General features: G+C 29.5%; 4 protein-coding genes across 4 annotated transcripts; 3 read left to right on the plus strand and 1 right to left on the minus strand.

Moving 5' to 3' along the window:
• Positions 1-618: 618 nt before the first annotated feature.
• On the plus strand, positions 619-2,277 carry LOC135131721 (cytochrome P450 2J3-like). Its single transcript, XM_064059568.1, has 5 exons — positions 619-931; positions 976-1,121; positions 1,173-1,334; positions 1,445-2,051; positions 2,102-2,277. The coding sequence occupies exons 1-5, from the start codon at positions 619-621 to the stop codon at positions 2,275-2,277; spliced, it is 1,404 nt and encodes a 467-aa protein (XP_063915638.1).
• A 6,002-nt stretch (positions 2,278-8,279) lies between these two features.
• Positions 8,280-8,977, plus strand: LOC135131722 (cytochrome P450 2U1-like). Its single transcript, XM_064059569.1, has 2 exons — positions 8,280-8,751; positions 8,802-8,977. Exons 1-2 carry the CDS (start codon positions 8,280-8,282, stop codon positions 8,975-8,977), a joined length of 648 nt encoding a protein of 215 aa, XP_063915639.1.
• A 5,207-nt stretch (positions 8,978-14,184) lies between these two features.
• Positions 14,185-16,115, plus strand: LOC135132692 (cytochrome P450 2J3-like). The gene is made up of 6 exons (XM_064060864.1): positions 14,185-14,358; positions 14,414-14,726; positions 14,788-14,927; positions 14,979-15,181; positions 15,231-15,859; positions 15,908-16,115. Exons 2-6 carry the CDS (start codon positions 14,414-14,416, stop codon positions 16,081-16,083), a joined length of 1,461 nt encoding a protein of 486 aa, XP_063916934.1. The 5' UTR covers positions 14,185-14,358; the 3' UTR covers positions 16,084-16,115.
• Positions 16,116-18,467: 2,352 nt separating this feature from the next.
• LOC135131723 (cytochrome P450 306a1-like) lies at positions 18,468-23,963 on the minus strand. Its single transcript, XM_064059571.1, has 6 exons — positions 23,906-23,963; positions 22,122-22,352; positions 21,928-22,073; positions 21,686-21,879; positions 21,028-21,629; positions 18,468-18,646 (listed from the first exon to the last, which is right to left on the minus strand). Exons 1-6 carry the CDS (start codon positions 23,961-23,963, stop codon positions 18,468-18,470), a joined length of 1,410 nt encoding a protein of 469 aa, XP_063915641.1.
• Positions 23,964-23,992: the final 29 nt, after the last annotated feature.

A 23,992-nucleotide genomic window follows, 5' to 3' on the forward strand; every position in this document is an offset into this window, starting at 1 on the left:
AATTGAGAAATCAAGAATTGAAGAATCGAAATAGTGAGAAATCCCAAAACTGAATATCGAAAAATTGCAAAATCGAACAAAAACTGAAGAATCGAGAAACTGAAAAATTTAGAAATCGAAGTCGAAAAATCGCAAATTTAAAAAATCCAAAAATCGAAAACGAGAAACTGAAAATTAAAAAACCGACAAATCATAAGAGCCAAAACCGAAAAACAGAAAAGTTAAAAACTGAAAAACTTAAAATGGACATTGGGATTAAAAAAGTATACGCTGGGGTACATAGTGAGAGAAGAAACAAAAAGGGAGAAAATGAGAGTGGAAGCGGGCAAAAGGGCGGTTGGATTTGAAGAGAAGTTTAGTGAAACCTTTGAAAAACCCTGTATATTGCTTTCGTCAAAAAAGTGATTGGTAGAAGTGATTAGTGTCGACTGGTGGTAGCTACGAAATAAGTGTGAGAACAACTGCGTAGTACTAAACTTGTTTTAATAATGATTCTTATTATTTCAAACGAAGCAACGAAAATACTTGTTCTACTAGATACTTTATGATTTAAGTTTTTATGTACCTTGTGGAAAATTGAAGGCGAATGAGGACATTATTATAACCCAGTCGTCAAAAATGATCGCGGCTTTGTGGTTCTTAATAATAATAATAGTGGTACTAATACTTCTGCCGAAAACTGGCAAAAAATGTCTCCCAGGCCCCTGGAACTTACCCATTGTAGGCTACTTGCACAAACTGGATCCAAAAGCACCTCACTTGACTTTAACAAACCTTGTCCAAAAATATGGACCCGTTTATAAAATCAAATTTGGCTCGCTTAATGTTGTCGTTATCGGTGATGGCAAAATATTAAAAAAGGTGTTAGCAAAGGACGAAGCGCTTGCAAGACCTCATCTTTACATGATAGACACTGTATTCGGAAACAAAGGTACTGCTTCTATAGAAAAGTTTGAAGACTGTATATTTTTACAGGACTCGTATTCACATCCCTTGATGTATGGAAGGACCAGCGTAGATTCGTAGCGAATTTTCTGAAAGGAGCAGGGATCTCTAAAATTTCACCAAATAAGAAAAACTGGGAGGAGATGGTGACCAAACAAATTGAAAAATTTGTACAAGTAAGTTGGTTGACAAAAAGTTTAGAACTTTTCACTCGAATTTGCAACTAGGCTGTGAAAACTCAAGCTCCTGGTGTACCAGTGAATCCTGCAGAACTTGTCACTCAGTGCGTCAGCAGTATCGCTGGTGGGTTATTTTTGGGCAAGGCGTCTTTGCTGGATGACAAACTGGTCACCGATTTGGTACACAATCTTGATAAACTAGTGGAATTTGTAACCTTTGGAGGTGCATTAAACTTTTTGCCCCTTTTACGGTATGCAGACAATTTATAACCAAACTATATTGTCTTGAACGTATCATTTTTTGTAGTTTTTTACCCTAGTTCAAAGCCACACTAAAGTCGGTAGACAAAATCGTCGGCAGAGTGCGCGAAATTCAACAGATCTTGATAAACGAATGTGAAAAATCCACTGGTGAAGATTCCATGCCAAATTTAATCGACGCGTTCCTTGTGAAAATGTCTAAAGGCAGCCCTAGCCATATCTACAACCTCGACCAACTAGATTTCCTCTTGTTTGACATTTTTCTAGCTTTCACTGAAGCTGTAATAACCACTTTCCTCTGGATTTTGCTATATTTAGCTCAGTACGACGAAGTCCAAACCCAGATACGACAAGAATTGTTTGAAGTATCGCGAGGTGAACAAGTAAAAATGGACGATTTTGCTCACTTACCCTATACCAAAGCAGCCATTGCTGAAGCCACCAGAATTCGAAGTTTAACACCAACTGGACTTCCGCACTATGCGACCGAAACCATTTGTGTTGAGGGTTTTACGATTCCCAAAGACGCAATGATAATGCCATTGTTGTGGGCGATTCATATGGATCCAGATGTGTACGAAAACCCGGAGGAGTTTTGTCCTGAGAGGTTTTTGGACGACGAAGGACAATTTTTCAAGCCGGATACGTTCGTTCCGTTTCATAGTGGTAAGATAGAAGAAGTTGTGAAGAAAAGAGGAGGGTTGACTTTTTTTTAGGGAAGAGAATGTGTCTTGGAGAAGAAATAGCGCAAACGATGATGTCGATTTTTGTTGCTACTGTCGTGAAGAATTTTAAAATCCAACGTCCTGACTCGTCGGTGCTGGATTTCACGGGTGTTTGTGGTGCTTTGCTAATCCCTAAACCCCAGAAGATAATATTTAAAGAAATATAGATGTGGAACTTTTGACATGGAAAATACTAAATAGTGTCATTTTAGTAGGTTTTTTCTTGTTTTGTAGTTTGTGCTTTTGTGTTTCATAGTCAATGTAACCCCAAAATATAGAAATCCTTCCTTAGAATTCTATATCAAGGTATCAACGTTATATTTTATTTTATTAAGGAATCTTCCAATTATAGGTTAGTTAACCAAACTCCTACAAAAAGTAACTGCGCATTAAATTGAAACATCGAAAAATGAAAAGATCGAGAAATCGAGAAGTCGAAAAATTGAGAAACTGAAATTGGCCAAAATCGAAAAATCGAAAAGTCAAAAATAGGAAAATTGATAAATCGGGAAACTGAACAATTAAAACATCGAAACTTCCAAATTTCGATAAATCGGGAAATCACAACACTGAAAAATCGAAAAATTTAATAAATAAAAAAAAAAAATGAAAATTTTAAAAACGAAAAATTGAAACATTTGAAAAATTGAAATATCGAAGAATTGAAATGAAAAATCGAGAAAGCGAAAAATCTAAAATTGAAAAACCGAAAAAGTAAAAGAATCGACACATCCAACAATTCAGAAGTAAAAAATCGGAAAATCGAAGATTCGAAATATTGAAAAATCCCAAAACTGAAATCGTAAAACTGGAAAATGAAAGAAAAACTGAAATATCCAAAAGGTGAGACCCTAAAAATTTAAAAACTGAAAAATCTAAAAATCAAAAAAGTGAAGTTGAAAAATCGCGACCTTAAAAAAAATGAAAAGTTGAAAAATTAAAATATGTATTAATTGAAAAATCAAAAAATTGAGAACTCGGAAAAGTCAAAAATTGAAAAAACGAAAAATCGAAATATTAAAAAATTGGAAAATTGAAGAATTGAAGAAATTAAAAGTCGAAAAACTCTGAGTTTATAAAAGTCAAATTTAAAAATTGAAAAATCGAAATATTTAAAACCGGGAAGTCGAAAAATCGAAAGATTAAGAAATTGAAACATTTGAAAAATTGAAATATCGAAGAATCAAAATGAAATATCGAAAAATCTAAAATTGAAAAATCCAAAATTAAAAGATTCGACACATCGAAAAATCCAGAAGTCAAAAATCGAAAAGTCGAAGATTCGAAATGTTGACAAATCCCAAAACTGGAAAATGAAAAAAAAACTGAAGAATGGAAAAATAAAAAAAGTGAAGTTGAAAAATCGCGATCTTAAAAAAATTGAAAAATTGAAAAATCAAAAACCTGAAAAATCGGAAAAAATGGGAAAATTAAAATATGTATTAATTGAAAAATTGAAAAATTGAGAATTTAGAAAAGTCAAAAATTGAAAAAACGAAAAATCGAAACATTAAAAAATTGTAAAATTTAAGAATGGAAAAACTGAAAAATCTCGAAACTGAAATATCCAAAAATTGAGAAACTGAAATATTGAAAAATCAAAAAGTCAAAAAAGTGAAGTTGGGAAATCAAAACCTTAAAAAATTGAAAAATTAAAACATCAAAAGCCTAAAAAATTGTAAAATTGAAGAATTGAAGAAATGAAAAGTCGAAAAACTGAGAATTTATAAAAGTCAAGTTTAAAAATTGAAAAATCGAAATATTTAAAAATCGTAAAATTGAAGAGGAGAAAAACTGGAAAAACGTAAAACTGAAACATAGGAAAATTAAAAATCGTGAATGAAAAATTGAAAAATTGAAAAATTGTAAAATTGAAAAATTGAATAATAAATAAACTGAAAGAAGAGTTGAAAAATCCCAAAACTGATTAATCCAAAATCTGAGATTATAAAAAATTGAAAAATTGGCAAATCGAAAAATCAAAAAAATGTAGAGGAAAAATCGAAACCTCAAAAAAATCGAAAAATTGAAATATCGAAAAGTTGAAGAATTGATAAACTGGAAAATCGAAACAGTCGAAAATCAACAAATGAGAAAATCAAAACATGTATTAATTGAAAAATGGAAAAATTGAGAATTTAGAAAAGTCAGAAATTGAAAAACTGAAATTTCGAAAACTTGAAAAATTGAGAAATCGAAAAATCAAAAAATTGAAGAGGAAAAATCGAAACCTCAAAAAAATCAAAAAATCGAAATATTTACAAATTGTAAAATTGAAGATTAGAAAAACTGAAGAATTAAAATGTTGAAAAATTGAGAGATCAGAAAGTCAAAAAGTGAAGTCGCAAACTCGAAACCTTAAAAAACTGTAACATTAAAAAATCAAAAATCTATAAAATTGGAAAATTGAAGAAATGAAAAGTCGAAAAACTGAGAGTTTATAAAAGTCAAATTTGAAAAACTGAAATTTCGAAAAATTGAGAAATCGAAAAATCAAAAAATTGAAGAGGAAAAATCGAAACCTCAAAAAAATAAAAAAATTGAAGAATTGATGAACTGGAAAACCGATAAATGGGAAAATCAAAACATGTATTAATTGAAAAACCGAAAAATTGAGAATTTAGAAAAGTCAAAAGTTGAAAAGTCGAAAAATCTAAATTATTAAAAATTGTAAAATTGAAGAATGGAAAAACTGAAATAACCAAAAACTGAGCAATTAAAAAGTTGAGAAACTGAGAAATCATAAAGCCAAAAAGTGAAGTCGCAAACTCAAAACTTTAAAAAACTTAAACATTAAAAAATCAAAAATCTATAAAATTGGAAAATTGAAGAAATCAAAAATTCGAAAAACTGGGAGTTTATAAAAGTCAAATTTGAAAAATTAAACATCAAAATACTTATTTAAAAAACGTAAAATTGAAGAAGAGAAAAACTGAAAAAACGTAAAATTGAAACATCGGAAAATTGAAAACCGAAAAACTGAAAATCGTAAAGTGAAAAGATTGAGAAATCGAACTAGCACAAATTTGACAATCGAAAAGATTAAGAAATTGAAACATTTGAAAAATTGAAAAATTGAAATATGGAAGAATTGAAATGAAAAATCAAGAAATCGAAAAATCTAAAAATAAAAAATCGAAAAAGTAAAAGAATCGACATATCGAAATATTGAAAAATCCCAAAACTGAAATATCCAAAAGGTGAGAATCTAATTGAAAAAATCAAAAACCTGAAAATTCGAAAAATCCAAAACCTCAAAACTGGAAAATCGGAACAGTCGAAAGTCAAGAAATGGGAAAATCAAGACATCGATTAATTGAAAAATCGAAATATTTAAAAATTGTAAAATTGAAAAATGGAAAAACTGAAAAATCTCGAAACTGAAATATCCAAAAAGTGAGAAATTAAAAAATCGAAAAATTGATAAATCAAAAAGTCAAAAATTGAAGTCGCAAAGTCAAAAGCTTAAAAAATTGAAAAATTGAAGAATTGAAGAAATGAAAAGTCGAAAAACTGACAGTTTATAAAAGTCAAATTTAAAAATTGAAAAATCGAAATATTTAAAAATCGTAAAATTGAAGAGGAGAAAAATTGGAAAAACGTAAAACTGACATCGGAAAATTAAAAATCGTGAATGAAAAATTGAAAAATTATAAAATTGAATAATAAATAAACTGAAAGAAAAATTGAAAAATCCCAAAACTGAAATATCCAAAATCTGAGATTCTAAAAAATTGAAAAATTGAGAAATCGAAAAATCAAAAAATTGAAAAATCCAAAAATTGAAGAATTGAAAAACTGGAAAATCGAAACAGTCGAAAATCAACAAATGGGAAAATCAAAACATGTATTAATTGAAAAATTTTAAAATTGAGAATTTAGAAGTCAGAAATTGAAAAATCAAAAAATCGAAATATTTACAAATTGTAAAATTGAAGATTAGAAAACTGAAAAATTAAAATGTTGAAAAATTGAGAGATCAGAAAGTCAAAAAGTGAGGTCGCAAACTCGAAATAATAAAAAACCGAAAAATCAAAAATCTGTAAAATTGGAAAATTGAAATGAAAAGTCGAAAAACTGAGAGTTTATAAAAGTCAAATTTAAAAAATTGAAATTTCGAAAAATTGAAAAATGAAAGAAAAACTGAAAAATCCCAAAACTGAAATATCCAAAATTGAAAAATTGAGAAATTGAAAAATCAAAAAAGTGAAGAGAAAAAATCGAAACTTCAAAAAAAATCGAAAAATTGAAGAATTGAAAAACTGGAAAATGGGAAAATCGAAAAATTGAAGAATTGAAGAACTGGAAAATCGAAACAGTCGAAAATCAACAAATGGGAAAATTAAAACATGTATTAATTGAAAAATAAAAAAAATGAGAATTTAAAAAAGTCTAAAATTGAAAAATCGAAAAATCGAAATATTTACAAAATTGTAAAATTGAAGATTAGAAAACTGAAAAATTAAAATGTTGAAAAATTGAGAGATCAGAAAGTCAAAAAGTGAGGTCGCAAACTCGAAACATTAAAAAACCGAAAAATCAAAAATCTGTAAAATTGGAAAATTGAAATAAAAAGTCGAAAAACTGAGAGTTTATAAAAGTCAAATTTGAAAAATTGAAATTTCGAAAAATTGAAAGAAAAACTGAAAAATCCCAAAACTGAAATATCCAAAATTGAAAAATTGAGAAATTAAAAAATCAAAAAAGTGAAGAGAAAAAATCGAAACCTCAAAAAAAATCGAAAAATTGAAGAATTGAAAAACTGGAAAATGGGAAAATCGAAAAATTGAAGAATTGAAGAACTGGAAAATCGAAACAGTCGAAAATCAACAAATGGGAAAATTAAAACATGTATTAATTGAAAAATAAAAAAAATGAGAATTTAGAAAAGTCGAAAATTGAAAAATCGAAAAATCGAAATGATTAAAAGTTGTAAAATTGAAGATTAGAAAAACTGAAAAATCTCAAAATTGAAATATCCATAAATTGAGATATTAAAAAGTTGAAAAATTGAGAAATCATAAAACCAAAAAGTGAAGTCGCAAACTCAAAACTTTAAAAAATTGAAACATTAAAAAATCAAAAACTTATAAAATTGGAAAACTGAAGAATGGAAGAAATGAAAATCAAAAAACTGAGAGTTTATAAAAGTCAAATTTGAAAAATTGAAAAATCGAAAAATTGAGTAATAAATAAACTGATAAATCCCAAAACTAAAATTTCAAAAAATTGAAAAATGAAAGAAAAACTGAAAAATTCCAAAACTGAAATATCCAAAAGCTGAGAATCTAATAAATTCAAACATTGAGAAATCGAAAAATCAAAAAAGTGAATAGGAAACATCGACACCTTAAAGAAATCCAAAAATTAAAAAATCGAAAAATTAAGAATTTAGAAAAGCCAAAAACTGAAAAATCGAAAAATCGAAATATTTAAAAATTGTAAAATTGAAGATTAGAAAAACTGAAAAATTAAAATGTTGAAAAATTGAGAGATCAGAAAGTCAAAAAGTGAAGTCGTAAACTCGAAACCTTAAGAAACTGAAACATTAAAAAAATCTAAAATCTATAAAATTGGAAAATTGAATAAATGAAAAGACGAAACACCGAGTTAAATTTGAAAAACTGAAATTTCGAAAAATTGAAAAATGAAAGAAAAACTGAAAAATCCCAAAACTGAAATATCCAAAATTGAAAAATTGAGAAATCAAAAAATCAAAAAAGTGAAGAGGAAAAATCGAAAAATTGAAATGATTAACAGTTGTAAAATTGAAGATTCGAAAAACTGAAAAATCTCAAAATTAAAATATCCATAAATTGAGAAATTAAAAAGTTGAAAAATTGAGAAATCATAAAACCAAAAAGTGAAGTCGCAAACTCAAAACCTTAAAAAATTGAAACATTAAAAAATCAAAAACCTATAAAATTTGAAAATTGAAGAATTGAAGAAATGAAAAATCGAAACACAGAGTTTACAAAAGTCAAATTTGAAAAATTGAAAAATCGAAATACTTATTTAAAAATCGTAAAATTGAAGAGGAGAAAAATTGGAATAAAACGTAAAACTGAAACATCGGAAAATTGAAAATCAACAGATCTTGATAAACGAATGTGAAAAATCCACCGGTGAAGATCCCATGCCAAATTTAATCGACGCGTTTCTTGTGAAAATGTCTAAAGGCAGCCCTAGCCATATCTACAATCTCGACCAACTAGATTTCCTCTTGTTTGACATTTTTCTAGCTTTCACTGAAGCTGTAATAACCACTTTCCTCTGGATTTTGCTATATTTAGCTCAGTACGACGAAGTCCAAACCAAGATACGCCAAGAACTCTTTGAAGTATCGCGAAGTGAACAAGTAAAAATGGACGACTTTGCCCACTTACCCTACATCAAAGCAGCCATTGCTGAAGCCACTAGAATCAGAAGTTTAACACCAACTGGACTTCCGCACTATGCGACCGAAACCATTTGTGTTGAGGGTTTTACGATTCCCAAAGACGCAATGATAATGCCATTGTTGTGGGCGATTCATATGGATCCAGATGTGTACGAAAACCCGGAGGAGTTTTGTCCTGAGAGGTTCTTGGACGACGAAGGACAATTTTTCAAGCCGGATACGTTCGTTCCGTTTCAGAGTGGTAAGATAGAAGAAGTTGTGAAGAAATGAGGAGGGTTGACTTTTTTTCAGGGAAGAGAATGTGTCTTGGAGAAGAAATAGCGCAAACGATGATGTCGATTTTTGTTGCTACTGTCGTGAAGAATTTTAAAATCGAACGTCCTGAGTCGTCGGTGCTGGATTTCACGGGTGTGTGTGGTGCTTTGCTAATCCCTAAACCCCAGAAGATAATATTTAAAGAAATATAAACCTTGTGACATGGAAAATACTAAATAGTGTCATTTTAGTAGGTTTTTTTCTTGTTTTGTAGTTTGTACTTTTGTGTTTCATAGTCTATGTAACCCCAAAATGTAGAAATCCTTCCTTAGAATTCTATATCAAGGTATATCTACGTTATATTTTATTTCGTTATGGAATCTTCCAGTTATAGGTCGCTTACGACTACATAAACTGGATTCCTTAATACCCTAATTGATCCTAACCAAACTTCTACAAAACATAATTAGAAAATTGACAAAAAATTAAATAACTGCACATTAAAATGAATATCCGAAAAGTAAAAAAAAATAATTGATAAACAAAAGTAGGCCAAAATCGAAAAGTTAAAAATATGTAGAAAAATTGATAAATCGATAAACTGAACAATCAAAAAAATCGAAAGATCAAAAGATCGAGAAATCGAAGTCCTGCTGAAGTCGGAAAATCGAAAAATTGAGAAACCGAAATAGGCCAAAATTGAAAAAGGAAAAGTTAAAAGTTAAAAAATTGGAGAATAAAAAAAACAAAAAAACTGAAAACTGAGAAACCGAAATAGGCTAAAATAAAAAATGGAAACGTTATAAATTGCAGAACTGATAAATAGAGAAACTGAATAATTAAAATACCGAATTTAAAAAATAGAATAAAAAAGTCGAAAATTTGAAAAAACGAAAAGTTGAGAAAGAGAAAATTAAAACCGGGAAGGCGAAAAATCTAAAGATTAAGAAATTGAAATATGAATTTGAAAAATTCGAAAAATTGAAATGAAAAATCTACAAATCTAAAAATCTAAAATTGAAAAATCCAGAAGTCAAAAATCGGAAAGTCGGATCGAAATATTAAAAAATCCCAAAAACTGAAAAATGAAAGAAAAACTGAAGAATGGCAAAACGGAAATATCCAAAAGGTGAGAATCTAAAAAATTTAACAATTGAAAAATCTAAAAATCAAAAAGTGAAGTCCAAAAATCGAAACCTTTAAAAAAATTGAAAAATCAATAACTTGAAAAATCGAAAAATTGAAAAACTGGAAAATCTAATTAGTCGAAATTCAAGAAATGGGAAAATCATAACACCGATTAATTGAAAAATCGAAAAATTGAGAATTTAGAAAAGTCACGAATTGAAAAATCGAAAAACCGAAATATTTAAAAATTGTAAACTGGAAAAACTGAAAAATCTCAAAACTGAAATAACCAAAAACAGAGAAATTAAAAAACTGAAAAATTGAGAAATCAAAAAGTGAAGTCGAAAAATCAAACCTTAAATAATTGAAAAATTAAAACATCAAAAATCTAAAAAATTGGAAAATTGAAGAATTGAAGAAATGAAAAGTCAAAAAACTGAGAGTTTATAAAAGTCAAATTTAAAAATTGAAAAATCGTAAAATTGAAAAAACGTAAAACATGCATTATTTGAAAAATCGAAAAATTGAGAATTTAGAAAAGTCAAAAACTAAAAAATCGAAAAATCGAAATATTTAAAACTGTAAAATTGAAGAATGGAAAAATTGAAAAATTTTAAAACTGAAATATTCAAAAACAAGAATTAAAAAGTTGAAAAATTGAGTAATCATAAAGTCAAAAAGTGAAGTCGCAAAATAAAAACCTTAAAAAAATCAAGAACCTATAAAATTGGAAACTTGAAGAATTGAAGAAATGAAAAATCGAAAAACTGAGAGTTTATAAAAGTCAAATTGAAAAATTTTTCAATTGGAAAAATTGAAAAATGAAAGAAAAACTGAAACATCTCAAAACTGAAATATCAAAAATTCTACAAAATTGAAAAATTGAAGAATTGAAGAACTGGAAAATCGAAACAGTCGAATATCAACAAATGGAAAAATCAAAATATGTGTTAATTGAAAAATCGAAAAACTGAGAATTTAAAAAAGTCAAAAATTGAAAAGTCGAAAAATCGAAATATTTAAAAATTGTAAAATTGAAGAATGGAAAGACTAAAAAATTCCAAAACTGAAATATCCAAAACCTGAGAAATTAAAAATTTGAAAAATTGAGTAATCAAATTCAAAAAGTAAAGTCGTAAAATCAAAACCTTAAAAAATTGAAACATTAAAAAATCAAAAACCTAAAAAGGTGAAGAATTGAAGAAATGAAAAATCGAACAACTGAGAGTTTATAAAAGTCAAATTTGAAAAATTGAAATATCGAAATGTTTAAAAAAATCGTACAATTGAAGAAGAGAAAAATTGAAAAAACGTAAAACTGAAACATCGGAAAATTAAAAAACCGAAAATCGTAAAATGGAAAATTTGAAAAATTGTAAAATCGAAAAATTGAATAATAGTTAAACTGAAATTTCGAAACATTGAAAAATGAAAGGAAAACCGAAAAATCACAAAACTGAAATATCCAAAAGCTGAGAATCTAAAATTGAAAAATTGAGAAACCGATAATTCAAAAAAGTGAAGTCGAAAAATCGAAACTTTAAAAATTTCGAAAAATTGGAAAATCCAAACTTGAAAAATCGGAAAATTGAAGAATTGAAGGACCGGAAAATCGTAACAGTGGAAGGTCAAGAAATGGGAAAATCAAGACATCGATTAATTGAAAAATCGAAAAATTGAAAATTTAAAAAAAATCAAAAATTGGAAAATTCAAAAATCGAAATATTTCAAAATCGTAAAATTGAAGAGGAAAAAAATTGAAAACACGTAAAATTGAAACATCGGAAAATTAAAAATCGAAAAATTGAATAACAAATAATCTGAAACATCCGAAAACTGAAATTTCGAACAATTGAAAAATGAGAACAAAATTGAAAAATCTCAAAACTGAAATATCCAAAATCTGAGAAATTAAAAAGTTGAAAAATTGAGAAATCAAAAAGTCAAAAAAGTGCAGTTGAAAAATCAGAACCTTAAAAAAATGAAAAATTAAAAACCTAAAAATTGAAGAATTGAAGAATTGAAAAATCGAAATTTTTAAAAATCGTAAAATTGAAGAAGAGAAAAATTGTAAAACGTAAAACTGAAACATCGGAAAATTGAGATATCGAATAATTGAAAATCGAAAAATTGAATAAACTGAAAAATCCCAAAAGCGAAATTTCGAAAAATTGAAAAATAAAAGAAAAATTGAAAAATCCCAAAACTGAAATATCCAAAATCCGAGAAATTACAAAACTGAAAAATTGAGAAATCGAAAATTCAAAAAAGTGAAGTCGAAAATCGAAACCTTAAAAAAATCGAAAAATTGAAAAATCAAAAACCTGAAAAATCGAAAAATTGAAGAATTTAAAAACTGAAAAAACAAATAATCTGAAACATCCCAAAACTGAAATTTCGAAAAATTTAAAAATTGAGAAATCAAAAAGTCAAAAAAGTGAATTCGAAAAATCAGAAAATTGAGAAATTAAAAACCTAAAATTTGAAAAATTGAAGAATTGAAGAAATGAAAAATCGAAAGTGAGTTTATAAAAGTCAAGTTCGAATAATCGAAAAATTTAAATATCCAAAAATCGTAAAATTGAAGAAGAGACAAATTGGAAAACGTAAAATTGAAACATCGGAAAACTGAGACATCGAAAAATTGAAAATCGTGAAATTGAGAATTGAAAATCGGAAAATTGAATAAACTGAAAAATCCCAAAAAGTGAAATTTTGAAAAATTGAAAAATTAAAGAAAAACTGAAAAATCCCAAAACTGAAATATCCAACAACTGAGATTCTAAAAAACTGAAAAATTGAGAAATTAAAAAGTCAAAAATGTAAAGTCGAATTGGAACCCTAAAAAATTGAAAAATCAAAATCCTTAAAATTGAAAAATTGAAGAATTGAAGAAATGAAAAATCGAAAAAGTAGGAGGTTATGAAACTCAAATTTGAAAATTAAAAAATCTAAATATTTAAAAATCGCTGAATCACTGAAGAAGAGAAGAATTGGAAAAACGGAAAATTGAAACATCGGAAAAAAGAAATCGAAACATTGAAAATCGTGAAATTGAAAAATTGTAAAATCGAAAAATTGAATAATCCCAAAACTGAAGTTTCCAAAAGTTGAAAATTTAAAAAATTGAAAAATTAAGAAATCGAAAAATCGAAAAATTGAAGTCGAAAAATCGAAACCTTAAAAATACGAAAAATTGAAAAATCAAAAAGCAGAAAAATCGAAAAATTGAAGAATTTAAAAACTGAAAAAACAAATAATCTGAAACATCCCAAAACTGAAATTTCGAAAAATTGAAAAATTGAGAAATCAAAAAATCAAAATGAAGTCGAAAAATCAAAACATTAAAAATTGAAAAACTAAAAACCTAAAAATTGAAAAATTGAAGAATTGAAGAAATGAAAAATCGAAAAAGTGTGAGTTTATAAAAGTTAAATTTGAAAAATTGAAAAATTGAAATATTTAAAAATCATAAAATTGAAGAAGAGAAAAATTGGAAAAACGTAAAATTGACACATCGGAAAATTGAGATATCGAAAAATTGAAAATCGTGAAATTGAAAAACTAAAAATCGAAAAATTGAATAAACTGAAAAATTCCAAAAGTGAAATTTCGAAAAATTAAAAAATGAAAGAAAAACTGAAAAATCCCAAAACTAATATTTCCAAAAACTGAGAAATAAAAAAATTGAAAAATTGAAAAATTAAGAACCTGTAAAATCGAAAAATTGAAGAATTGAAAACTGAAAAATCTAAACAGTCGAATTTCAAGAAATGGTAAAATCCAGACATCGATTAATTGAAAAATGGAAAAATTGATTGAGAGTTTATAAAAGTCAAAAATTGAAAAATCCAAATATTTAAAAATCCTAATATTGAAGAGGAGAAAAATTGGAAAAACATAAAATCCAAAAATTGAATAATAAATAAACTGAAAAGTTCCAAAACAAAAATTTCGGAAAATTGAGAAAATTCAACACATTTCGAACGCAATCCCCGTACATTTTGATACAGAAACTGTATAGAATTACTAGAAATACCAAAAGAAGAATAGATAAATTCATAAATGTTAAAACATTCATTGACAAACTAGTAAAATGAAACAGGTACCACTAATACAAATATCATTAACATAAATTATATTCAAAAGTGTATTTGGGTGAGCAAGTATTATATTTATAGCTTGATGTCTTAACCACAAACTTGTTTGAGTTCGTAGTTATTTTATGCAAAATGATAAAAACAAACTCTTTATAGAGCGAGTTAAATTTTGCTGCCTTGTAAGTCGAATTCTGCGACGTTTTGGGTGCAGTAATAAAAAAACAATTACAATTTTATTATACTCGAACCTGAACTTGTTTGATTTTTTTAAATTTCTAAGTAAAGTAAAGTGAAAATTTTATCACTATCGTGACGTGCTCCGAAAATAATCCACCTAAAGAAACGAAAAGAAATATTTCCAAAAGGTATGTATTTTACTTGCACCAGAAAATATAAATAATATATATAAATATTTTTCAGATGGTTATGGCCATTTATGTTTTAATAATAACAATACTAATACTTCTATTGAATTACTTCCGCGGCAAAAAACACCTTCCAGGCCCTTGGAATTTACCCATTGTAGGCTGCCTCCACAAACTCGATCCAAAAGCACCACACTTGACTTTAACCCAATTTGTGAAAAAATACGGACCCGTTTATGGCCTCAAACTCGGCTTGATCAACGTTGTTGTCATAGCTGACGCCAAAATATTAAAAAAAGTCCTAATAAAGGACGAATCTGTTGCAAGACCGCCACTCTTCATGACAAACACTGCATTCCAAAACAAAGGTATCCAGTATCCACCAACCTCGAAAAAAAATCCACATTGGAAGCTGTGTTGTTCTTGCAGGAATCCTCTTCACGTCTGTGGAACGATGGAAAGATCAGCGTAAATTTGTAACAAATTTTTTGAAAATGGCCACTCGAGTCTCACCAAACAAGAAAAAATGTGAAGCGTTGATAACACAGCATGCCGAAAATTTTGTACAAGTGAGTTGGTTGGTACTATGAAATCTGAGTAACTATTTTTGCAATTATTAGGTTGTCAAAAATGAGGCTGATTGTGTGGCACTGGATCCTTCAAAACTGGTGACCCATTTCGTAGGTGGTCTAGCTTGTGTGTTACTTTTGGGCAAACCATTTTCGTTGGAAGACACCACGGTTACTGATTTAGCACGCAATCTTGACGATGTGGTTAAAACCATAGCTTTTGGAGGCCCACTGAATTTTTTGCCATTTCTACGGTGAGGGAAAACTTTGTAGCCAAATTATTATACATTGGTTATTTTTTAGGTTTTTACCACAGTTCAGAAGAACACTAGCTACACTAAAAGACGCCGTTCATAAAGTGCGTCAAGTACAAACCAAACTGGTAAACGAGTGTGAAAAATCCATGCATGATGACAATAAAGACTCAGTGCCAAGCTTAGTAGAGGCCTTTCTACTACAGATGTCCAAAGACAGTCCTAAAGACATTTACAACCTTGATCAACTACACTACCTCATATTCGACGTTTTTATAGCTTTTACTGAAACAACCACAACGTCTCTACTGTGGGTTATATTATACCTGGCGCAGTACCACGAAGTCCAAAATAAAGTACGACAAGAAATTTTTGATGTGTTACGTACTGAAACAGTGGAAATAAATGACTTTGCTAACTTACATTACACTAAAGCAACCATTGCTGAAATTGCTAGAATTAGAACTGTGGTACCACTTGGAGCACCACATTGCGCCTCCGACAATATCTGCATTGAAGGTTTGACAATTCCAAAAGGTGCAATGATAATGCCGTTGTTATGGGCCATCCACATGGATCCGAGTGTTTACGAAATGCCGGAAGAATTTCGTCCTGAGAGATTTTTGGACGACGATGGAAAATTCTTTAAACCGGAATCATTTGTTCCATTTTCTTGTGGTAAGGCGGAAAATGTACATAGTAGTAACGTAACGGTGTTTGTTTAAGGTAAAAGAATGTGTGTCGGAGAAGGACTAGCACAAGAGATGACGTTAATATTTGTTGCTAATGTTTTAAAGAACTTTATAATCGAACATCCTGAGTCATGTCCTATAGATCTGACTTATACTTGTGGTGCTTCAATAACTCCTAAACCACAGAAAGTAATATTTAAAGAAATATAACTTACAAAATAATGTAGTGTGTAATAATAATCCTCGTTCCCGAAGGTGGCTTTTGTATAAACCCACACTCCTCTTCTAGAGGTTCCGTGATCGAGGTCTTTCTTGAATACCCATTGCGACTTCCGCGTCCAGGCTTTCTTTAGCGAACGCCGCCCGGCCGCCGTCACCGACAATGAGTCACCCATTATCGTCGCACATACTAGAAACCCCATAGGCGTCCTACTGAACTGAAAAATGAGCCTTGGTATACATCGACAATAACCTAACAGAAAAATAACGAAACATGCAGAAGTTGTTAAAAGGAAACGCTGTGAAAGAAAGACAAAAAAATATTTTTAATAAATGGACAAAAATGGATTTAGGACAAAGTTAATCAAGAATTGAAGCAACAAAAATGTCTCAATATGTTTTATAACATAAATATAATAAATAACACTATCTGCTATCTGCTCCAGTTTTTACGCTCAGGAATGAAAAGAGCGCCAAAAATGCAAAAAAAAAACAATTAAAAAAATAAACAAAAAAGGACGACAAGAAAATGTGAAGAAAGGAATCAAAAAGCGACAAAAAAGCAAACAAAATTTTTACTAAAACAAAACAACAAAAAAGGTGGTCACAAAAAGGGACATACACAACAAAGCGGAAAAATGGCGACAAAAAAGAGCCACAGAAAAACGCCAAAAAACAATAAAAATGCACCAAAAAGTACAAAATAGAAGAGAGCAAAAAAATTGAGGTTAAAAAGGGAAGTCAAAAAGTGACAAAAAATACATAAAAAGATGGCAAAAGGGCCCCAGATAGATGACAAAAAAGGCGCCATAAAGGAGAACTAAAAGAACGAGGTAAAGAAAAGTTTCAAAGAAAGCTACAAAAAAGAATGAAAAGACTCTAAAGAAGAGTAACAAAAGCATAGGGCTAAAAGAAGGAGTTAAAAAGGGCATAAAAATGTGACAATAATACAAAATAAAGTAAAAAAAAGGAACGAATCCAAAAAAAAGGCCACAAAAAGCGACAAAAAGGTGCTTTAAAAAAACGCTAAATAAAACGAGAAAACAGTGTTAAATTGAAATATCGGAAATTAAAAAATTTGAAATTGAAAAATTAAATTGAAAAGTGAAAGAAAGACTGAAAAATCTTAAAACAGAAATGTCCAAAAGCTGAGAATCTAAAAAATTGAAAAATTGAGAAATTAAAAAATTGAAGTCGAAAAATCGAAACCTTAAAATACGAAAAATTGAAAACTCAAAAACCTGAAAAATCGAAAAATTGAAGAACTGAAGAACTGGAAAATCGAAACAGTGGAAAGTCAAGAAATGAAAAAATCAAGACATCGATTAATTGAAATTTTGAAAACTTGAGAATTTAGAAAAGTCAAAAATTGAAAAATCAAAAAATCGAAATACATATTTAAAAATCGTAAAATTGAAGAGGAGAAAAATAGAAAAAACGTAAAACTGAAACATCGGAAAATTAATAATCGAAAAATTGAATAACGAATAATCTGAAACATCCGAAAACTGAAATTTCGAAAAATTGAAAAATGAGAAAAAAACTGAAAAATCTCAAAACTGAAATATCCAAAAACTGAGAAATTGAAAAATTGAGAAATCAATAAGTCAAAAAGTGAAGTCGAAAAATAGAAACCTTCAACAATTGAAAAATTGAAAAATAAAACACCTAAAAGACTGAAAAATTGAAGAATTGTAGAATTGAAAAATCGAAAAAGCGAGAGTTTATAAAAGCCAAATTTGAAAAATTGAAAATTCGGAATATTTAAAAATCGCAAAATTGAAGAAGAGAAAAATTGGAAAAACGTAAAATTGATACATCGGAAAATTGAGAACTTGAAAAATGGAAAATCGTGAAACTGAAAAATTAAATTAAAATAATAAATAAACTAAAAATCCTAAGACTGAAATTTCGAAAAGTTGAAAAATGAACAAAAAACTGAATAATCCCAAAACTGAAATATCCAAAAACTGAGAAATTAAAAAACTGAAAAATCGGAAAATCAAAAAAATGAATTCCAAAAATTGAAACCTTAAAGAACAGAAAAATTGAAAAATCAAAAACCTGAAAAATCGAAAAATTGAGGAATTGCAAAACTGAAAAATCGAAACAGTCGAAATTCAAGAAATGGGAAGCTCAAAACATCGATTAATTGAAAAATCGAAAAATTGAGAATTTATAAAAGTTAAAAATTGAAAAATCGAAAAATCTAAAAACTGAAAATCGTGAAATTGGAAAATTGAAAAATTGTAAAATTGAAAAATTGAATAATAAATGAACTGATAAATCTCAAAACTAAAATTTCAAGAAACTGAAAAATCTCAAAACAGAAATATCCAAAAGCTGAGAATCTAAAAACCTGAAAAATTGAGAAATCAAAAATTCAACAAAGGGAAGTCGTAGAAGTTTGTATAAACCCATACTCCTTTTCTAGAGGTTCCGTGATCGAGGTCTTTCTTGAATACCCATCGCGACTTCGGCTTCCAGGCTTTCTTTAGCGAACGCCGCCCGGCCGCCGTCACCGACAATGAGTCACCTATCACCGCCGCACATACTAGAAACCCCATAGGCCTCGTACCGAACTGAGAAATGAGCCATGGAATACATCGACAATAACCTAACAGAAAAATAACGAAAAATACAGAAGTTGTTAAATGGAAACGCTATGAAAGAAAGACAAAAAAAATTTTTTCTTTATAAATGGACAAGAATGGATTTAGGACAAAGTTAATCAAGAATTGAAGCAACACAAATGTCTCAGTATGTTTTATAATATAAATATAATAACACTTATCTGCTATCTCCTCCAGTTTTTACGCTCAGGAATGAAAAGAGCGCTAAAAATGCAAAACAATGAACAAAAATATGGAAAACGATGAAAAGCAATTAAGAAAAGAGACAAAAGGGGACGACAAGAAAATGTGAAGAAAGGAATCAAAAAGCGACAAAGAAGCAAACAAAATTTTTACTAAAAAAAAACAACAAAAAAGGTGGCAACAAAAAGGGACATACATAACAAGGCGGAAAAAAGGCGGAAAAACGGCGACAAAAAAAGCGCCACAGAAAAACGCCAAAAACAATAAAAATGCACCAAAAAGTACAAAATAGAAGACAGCAAAAAAATTGAGGCTAAAAAGGGTAGTCAAAAAGTGACAAAAAATACATAAAAAGATGGCAAAAGGGCCCCAGATAGATGACAAAAAAATGCGCCATAAAGGAGAACTAAAAGAACGAGACAAAGAAAAGTTTCAAAGAAAGCTACAAAAAAGAATAAAAAGACTCTAAAGAAGAGTAACAAAAACATAGGGCTAAAAGAAGGAGTCAAAAAGGGCATAAAAATGTGACAATAATACAAAATGAAGTAAAAAAGCCAAAAAGGGCCACAAAAAGCGACAGAAAGATGCTTTAAAAAAGTGCTAAATAAAACAGTGTAAAAGCAATTAGTGGAAAGTTATTTCAACAGAATTTCCCTCGGGAACCCCCAGGAGCGGTTCTAGATTCTTAGGGACCTATGCTATTATTTATTTGGGACCTTTTTTCCTACTATATGAATAGGAGTTGGTTAGGAAATTTAATTTACATCTTATCAATACTTTAATATATGTAATTAAAAAATCTCCAAAGAAAGCAACTAAAAAAGTAGTAAAAAACGATACAAAAAACAGTCAAAATGTAACAAAAAATGCGGTAAAAAATGCCAACAACAAAAAGCTGCACAAAGAGGTACGCAAAAATATAAAAAAATGGCGATAAAAATTAGAAACAAGGAAACCTGATAAAAAAAATTGGCATAAAAGAGAAGAAAAATAACCAATAAAGGTCACAAATAAAGAGGCCACAAAAATGTGAGCAAAGAATGGGAAAAAGCGACACAACAAGTCGTCAAAGGAAAATGACAGACAAGGCGAAAAAAATCAACTACTAAAAAATTAAGGAAATAAAAGCGAAAAAAGCTATTTAAAATAGAAAACAAAAAGTGCCAAATAAAACGACAAAAAGCTCCAAAAAACACAAATAAAAACCGGAAATAAGACGACAAAAAAAGAACAAAATTATTTTCATGGCAATTTTTTAAATAACTGAGGAGAACAGAAAAGGTAGTTTCCAAAAAATGTTGAAACCGGTTGATTTAAGTAGGAACAATTGCTGTCCCTATAGAGTTTTCTGCAAATTAAGTATTTGAACAATTTTCTCCCAAGATTTTCAAATGACAGTAAAAAATAGCAAAACAATTTCCAAAAATATTCCAAAGAAAACTGAAAATGTCTTTATTCGAATAGAAAAGCATTCCTATTTATGGGGGATTTTCAACCCAACAGAAACACGAAAAATAATTGCCAAAAATTTTCCAAAAAAACATATTAACACTGGAAATTTCCAGTAAATTATTATCATTCCCATGGCATTTCCATGGAAATTTTTTCAGAATATTATTATTGATGATAGTATTGTTTGTACGACGAATACGATTACGATCCTCTGAAAGCAAATGTGGGTTTATTTATTATTTAAGTTCCGCAGTCGAGGTCTTTCTGGAATACCCATCGCGACTTCATAAGCGGCGTATGGGTTTATTTCGTAACAATAGATTTTTACATTTCATGCTAAACTAAACTAAACTTTTCACTAAACAGATTTTTGCAGTCATAGGTATAATATATTTTAAAAAATAGAAAATGTGAACATACATAGAACATAGAAAACACGGATCTTATATTTTTCTAAAAACAATTTCTTGTGGTTTAGGGCGTAACGAGGCACCACAAGTACCACTTAAATCAACTGGAGAAGTGTCAGTTCGTTGAATTTGAAAGTTCTTCAGGACATCGACGACAAATATTGACATAATCATCTGTGCTATGTCTTCCCCAGGACACATCCTTTTGCCTTAAACAAACACCTTCACCCTCCAACCACGTAAAACTTCCACCTTACCACATTGAAATGGAACGAATCCCTCTGGTTTAAAAAATTTTCCATCGCTGTCCAAAAACCTTTCAGGACGAAATTCCTCTGGCTCTGCGAAGACGTGTGGGTCCATATGAATCGCCCACAAGAGTGGCATTAACAGCGTACCTTTCGGGATGGTAAAATTTTCGATGCTAATATTTTCAGAAGCGTAGTGCGGGAATGCTATGGACGCTATAGATCTAATTCTAGCTACTTCGGCCAAGGTTGCCCTAGTATAATGTAAATTTAAAAAGTCGTCCACTGGTCTATCAAGAATTTCTTGTCGCACTCTATTTTGCACTTCTTCATGTTGGGCTAAATATAGTACGATCCACTGAAGGGAAGTTGTAGTGGTGTCAAAAAAAGCTAGAGATAGGTCAAGCAAAAGGTGGTGCAGCTGATTAAGGTTGTAAATGTGTTGATTGTCTTTGGACATCTGCATCAGAAAAGTTTCGATAAGACTCGACGGAAGATCAGTTTTACTGTTAGATTTTTCACACTGACTTAACAGTTGGTTTTGAATTTTACGAATTCTGTGGAGAACCTGGTCTATCAAAGTTAAGTGTTTTTTGAATATCGGCAAAAAGCTGCAAAATCAACTTTAAATTTGTGCCTCACCATGAGTCATAAATAGTCATAGTACCGTAAAAATGGAAAAAAGTTTAACGGACTTGCCAGTGCTTTAGTTATTTCCTCCAAACAGTGTGAAAACTCAGTGACCGTATTCTTGTTCATTGAAAATGAATTGCCCACAAATAGCGTACCAGTAATATTCACAATATAGTGACTTATAAGTTCCGACGGATTTATAGCTACACCGTCATGGTTTTTTACAACCTAAGATCGGAAAAATTGTTAATAGCAAAATGTGAAACTTTTGCTTACTTGTACAAATTCTTGAGAGTGCTTTCTTATTAACGCCTCACATGTGCTCTTATTTTGCGAAGCCCTGGAACCTCCCACTACCTTCAAAAAATTTTGAACAAATTTACGTTGGTCTTTCCATAGATCTACGTCTGTGCATATGAGTCCTGCAAAAACAAGAAAGCTTCCAGTGTGGTTTTCCCCTAATTTGATACCTTTTCGTTGGAATACGATGTCTAGTACGTAGAAAGGGGGTCTTAGAACTGTGTCCTGTCTTGTTAACAATTTTTTTAGTATTTTAGCGTCGGCTATAACCGCTGCAGACACCATGCCAAGTTTGATGCTATAAACTGGTCCATATTTTTTAGCAAGTTCTGTAAAAGTCAGATGAGGTGTTAATGGATCAAGTTTGTGTAAGTAGCCTATAATTGGTAAATTTAATGGTCCTGGAAGGTCTGTCTTTTTACGGAAAAGTTTCAGAATAATTATTGTTAGTATTATTAAAATAAACACCGTGGAAATCATCTGAAAGATTTGGTTTTTAGTTAAGTAGTGTAAATTTTATTCTTCTGTGTAGTAAAAACGTAAAAACTTATAATATTAATTTATTCAAAAACACTGTCAAAAAATTTCTGCTCACAAAAAGTTACTACTCTTATCATGAATTTTTGAACGATGTGATTGTACTTAAGTAATGTGTCACTTTATATGCTATAACACCTGTAAGAAATGACGTGTGCAAGCATTTATTCATATTATGTAAAAGCACAAATATGTTATTATTATTATTATTAATATTATTAGTTGGGTCTTATATAGATGAGTAATTAATAAAAGTGTGCACGTAAATACTTGATTCCACTTTACAAAAAATCGGCATTTAATAAGCTGAAACAAGAAATATTTATTAGATAAACGTGTTGTAAATTGTTATTTACGTCAAAGTTGGTAATGGGCGCTTAAAAAAAACCATTAACTACGAGTTGTAAATTTTTCTTTACCATAACCGACTTTGAACACTTAAGAATTTGTTAAAATTTTATTTATTTACACAAAGCCAGGTTGAAGACTATTAGAAAATAACTCTGCAACTATGTAAGTAAAAATGGGTTTCAGTGAAATGCATGGATTTTGAAAGTGTCCGGTGGAAAAAAAAACGGTAAAAATTCTCTGGTTTCCTTCTGGAATAAAAATTATCCAGAGCTGGTTTATACAAACGAAAAGATTTGATAGGCACGATAAATTTTTAATCAAAGTATATTTACTTATCCCCTCCAAAAATTGATGACGTAAGCTCAAAATTTTGCCGAATAAATTGTACCTAAAATGTGAGTTTTTACTTGTAATTCATCATTGCATTCATATTTTTTATTGATCAAGTTAAAAACGAGTCACCCCATTTTCCCGAAAATGTGAAAATACAAACGTCTTGATTTAATAAGAATATAATAATGACATTCAGAACATTTTGTCAATTGTAGCTTACTATTTAATAGTTTTGATCCTCGGTTTTGAGGGGACGAACTCATTCAAATCAAACGAATTTCTACGTGACATTCTTCCGATGTATAAACATAAACACCTTCAAGTTGTTTTTCTTTTCGAAGATAACCTAAGGACGTACAATAATGTAGTTCATCGAGCAATTTGGTACTTTCATATTTTCTCGATATTTCATAACCCCTAGACAAGGCCGTAGTCAGGGGGAGGTTAGCGAATGCTGATCCAGAGTCCAGAAGTCATCTAAAAATCCTCAAAAAATTCAGGGTAATAGATAGTGACGTGCTGATTCCAAAAATATAGCATGATTAGCTATAGATGGATTTAACAGTGCGAAATTATCGTCCAAACAGTATCGAATGTTAAGACTATAATGAGGCGGAGTACCATTTTGTTGACCCCATCTGAGCATTAACGACCTGGATCTTCAAAATTCGAAAAAGTGCACGGCCTCAAAAAAAGCAATTAAATTATTGTCAAAAACAACCATTTGATGTACGATTATTATGTCTCAAAAAGGAAGGTCGCGACTGTAAAATAGCGCAAGTATACACCATATTGGCGTAGATAACATATTTTGACTTAG

Source organism: Zophobas morio, unplaced genomic scaffold (assembly GCF_036711695.1).
Source record: "Zophobas morio isolate AGI-343-1 ecotype UQ-CSIRO unplaced genomic scaffold, CSIRO_AGI_Zmor_V1 ptg000021l, whole genome shotgun sequence".
Lineage (NCBI taxonomy): Eukaryota > Metazoa > Arthropoda > Insecta > Coleoptera > Tenebrionidae > Zophobas > Zophobas morio.

Coding starts and splice junctions, on each gene's coding strand:
- LOC135131721 (XM_064059568.1), top strand. CDS start 619: ATGATCGCGGCTTTGTGGTTCTTAATAATAATAATAGTGGTACTAATA. Junction 1,122..1,172: donor AAATTGAAAAATTTGTACAA/GTAAGTTGGTTG, acceptor ATTTGCAACTAG/GCTGTGAAAACTCAAGCTCC. Junction 1,335..1,444: donor TTGATAAACTAGTGGAATTT/GTAACCTTTGGA, acceptor TTTTTACCCTAG/TTCAAAGCCACACTAAAGTC.
- LOC135131722 (XM_064059569.1), top strand. CDS start 8,280: ATGTCTAAAGGCAGCCCTAGCCATATCTACAATCTCGACCAACTAGAT. Junction 8,752..8,801: donor GTTCGTTCCGTTTCAGAGTG/GTAAGATAGAAG, acceptor ACTTTTTTTCAG/GGAAGAGAATGTGTCTTGGA.
- LOC135132692 (XM_064060864.1), top strand. CDS start 14,414: ATGGTTATGGCCATTTATGTTTTAATAATAACAATACTAATACTTCTA. Junction 14,928..14,978: donor ATGCCGAAAATTTTGTACAA/GTGAGTTGGTTG, acceptor TGCAATTATTAG/GTTGTCAAAAATGAGGCTGA. Junction 15,860..15,907: donor ATTTGTTCCATTTTCTTGTG/GTAAGGCGGAAA, acceptor TGTTTGTTTAAG/GTAAAAGAATGTGTGTCGGA.
- LOC135131723 (XM_064059571.1), bottom strand. CDS start 23,963: ATGGTGTATACTTGCGCTATTTTACAGTCGCGACCTTCCTTTTTGAGA. Junction 22,074..22,121: donor CATCGTATTCCAACGAAAAG/GTATCAAATTAG, acceptor TTGTTTTTGCAG/GACTCATATGCACAGACGTA. Junction 21,880..21,927: donor ACTCTCAAGAATTTGTACAA/GTAAGCAAAAGT, acceptor TTCCGATCTTAG/GTTGTAAAAAACCATGACGG.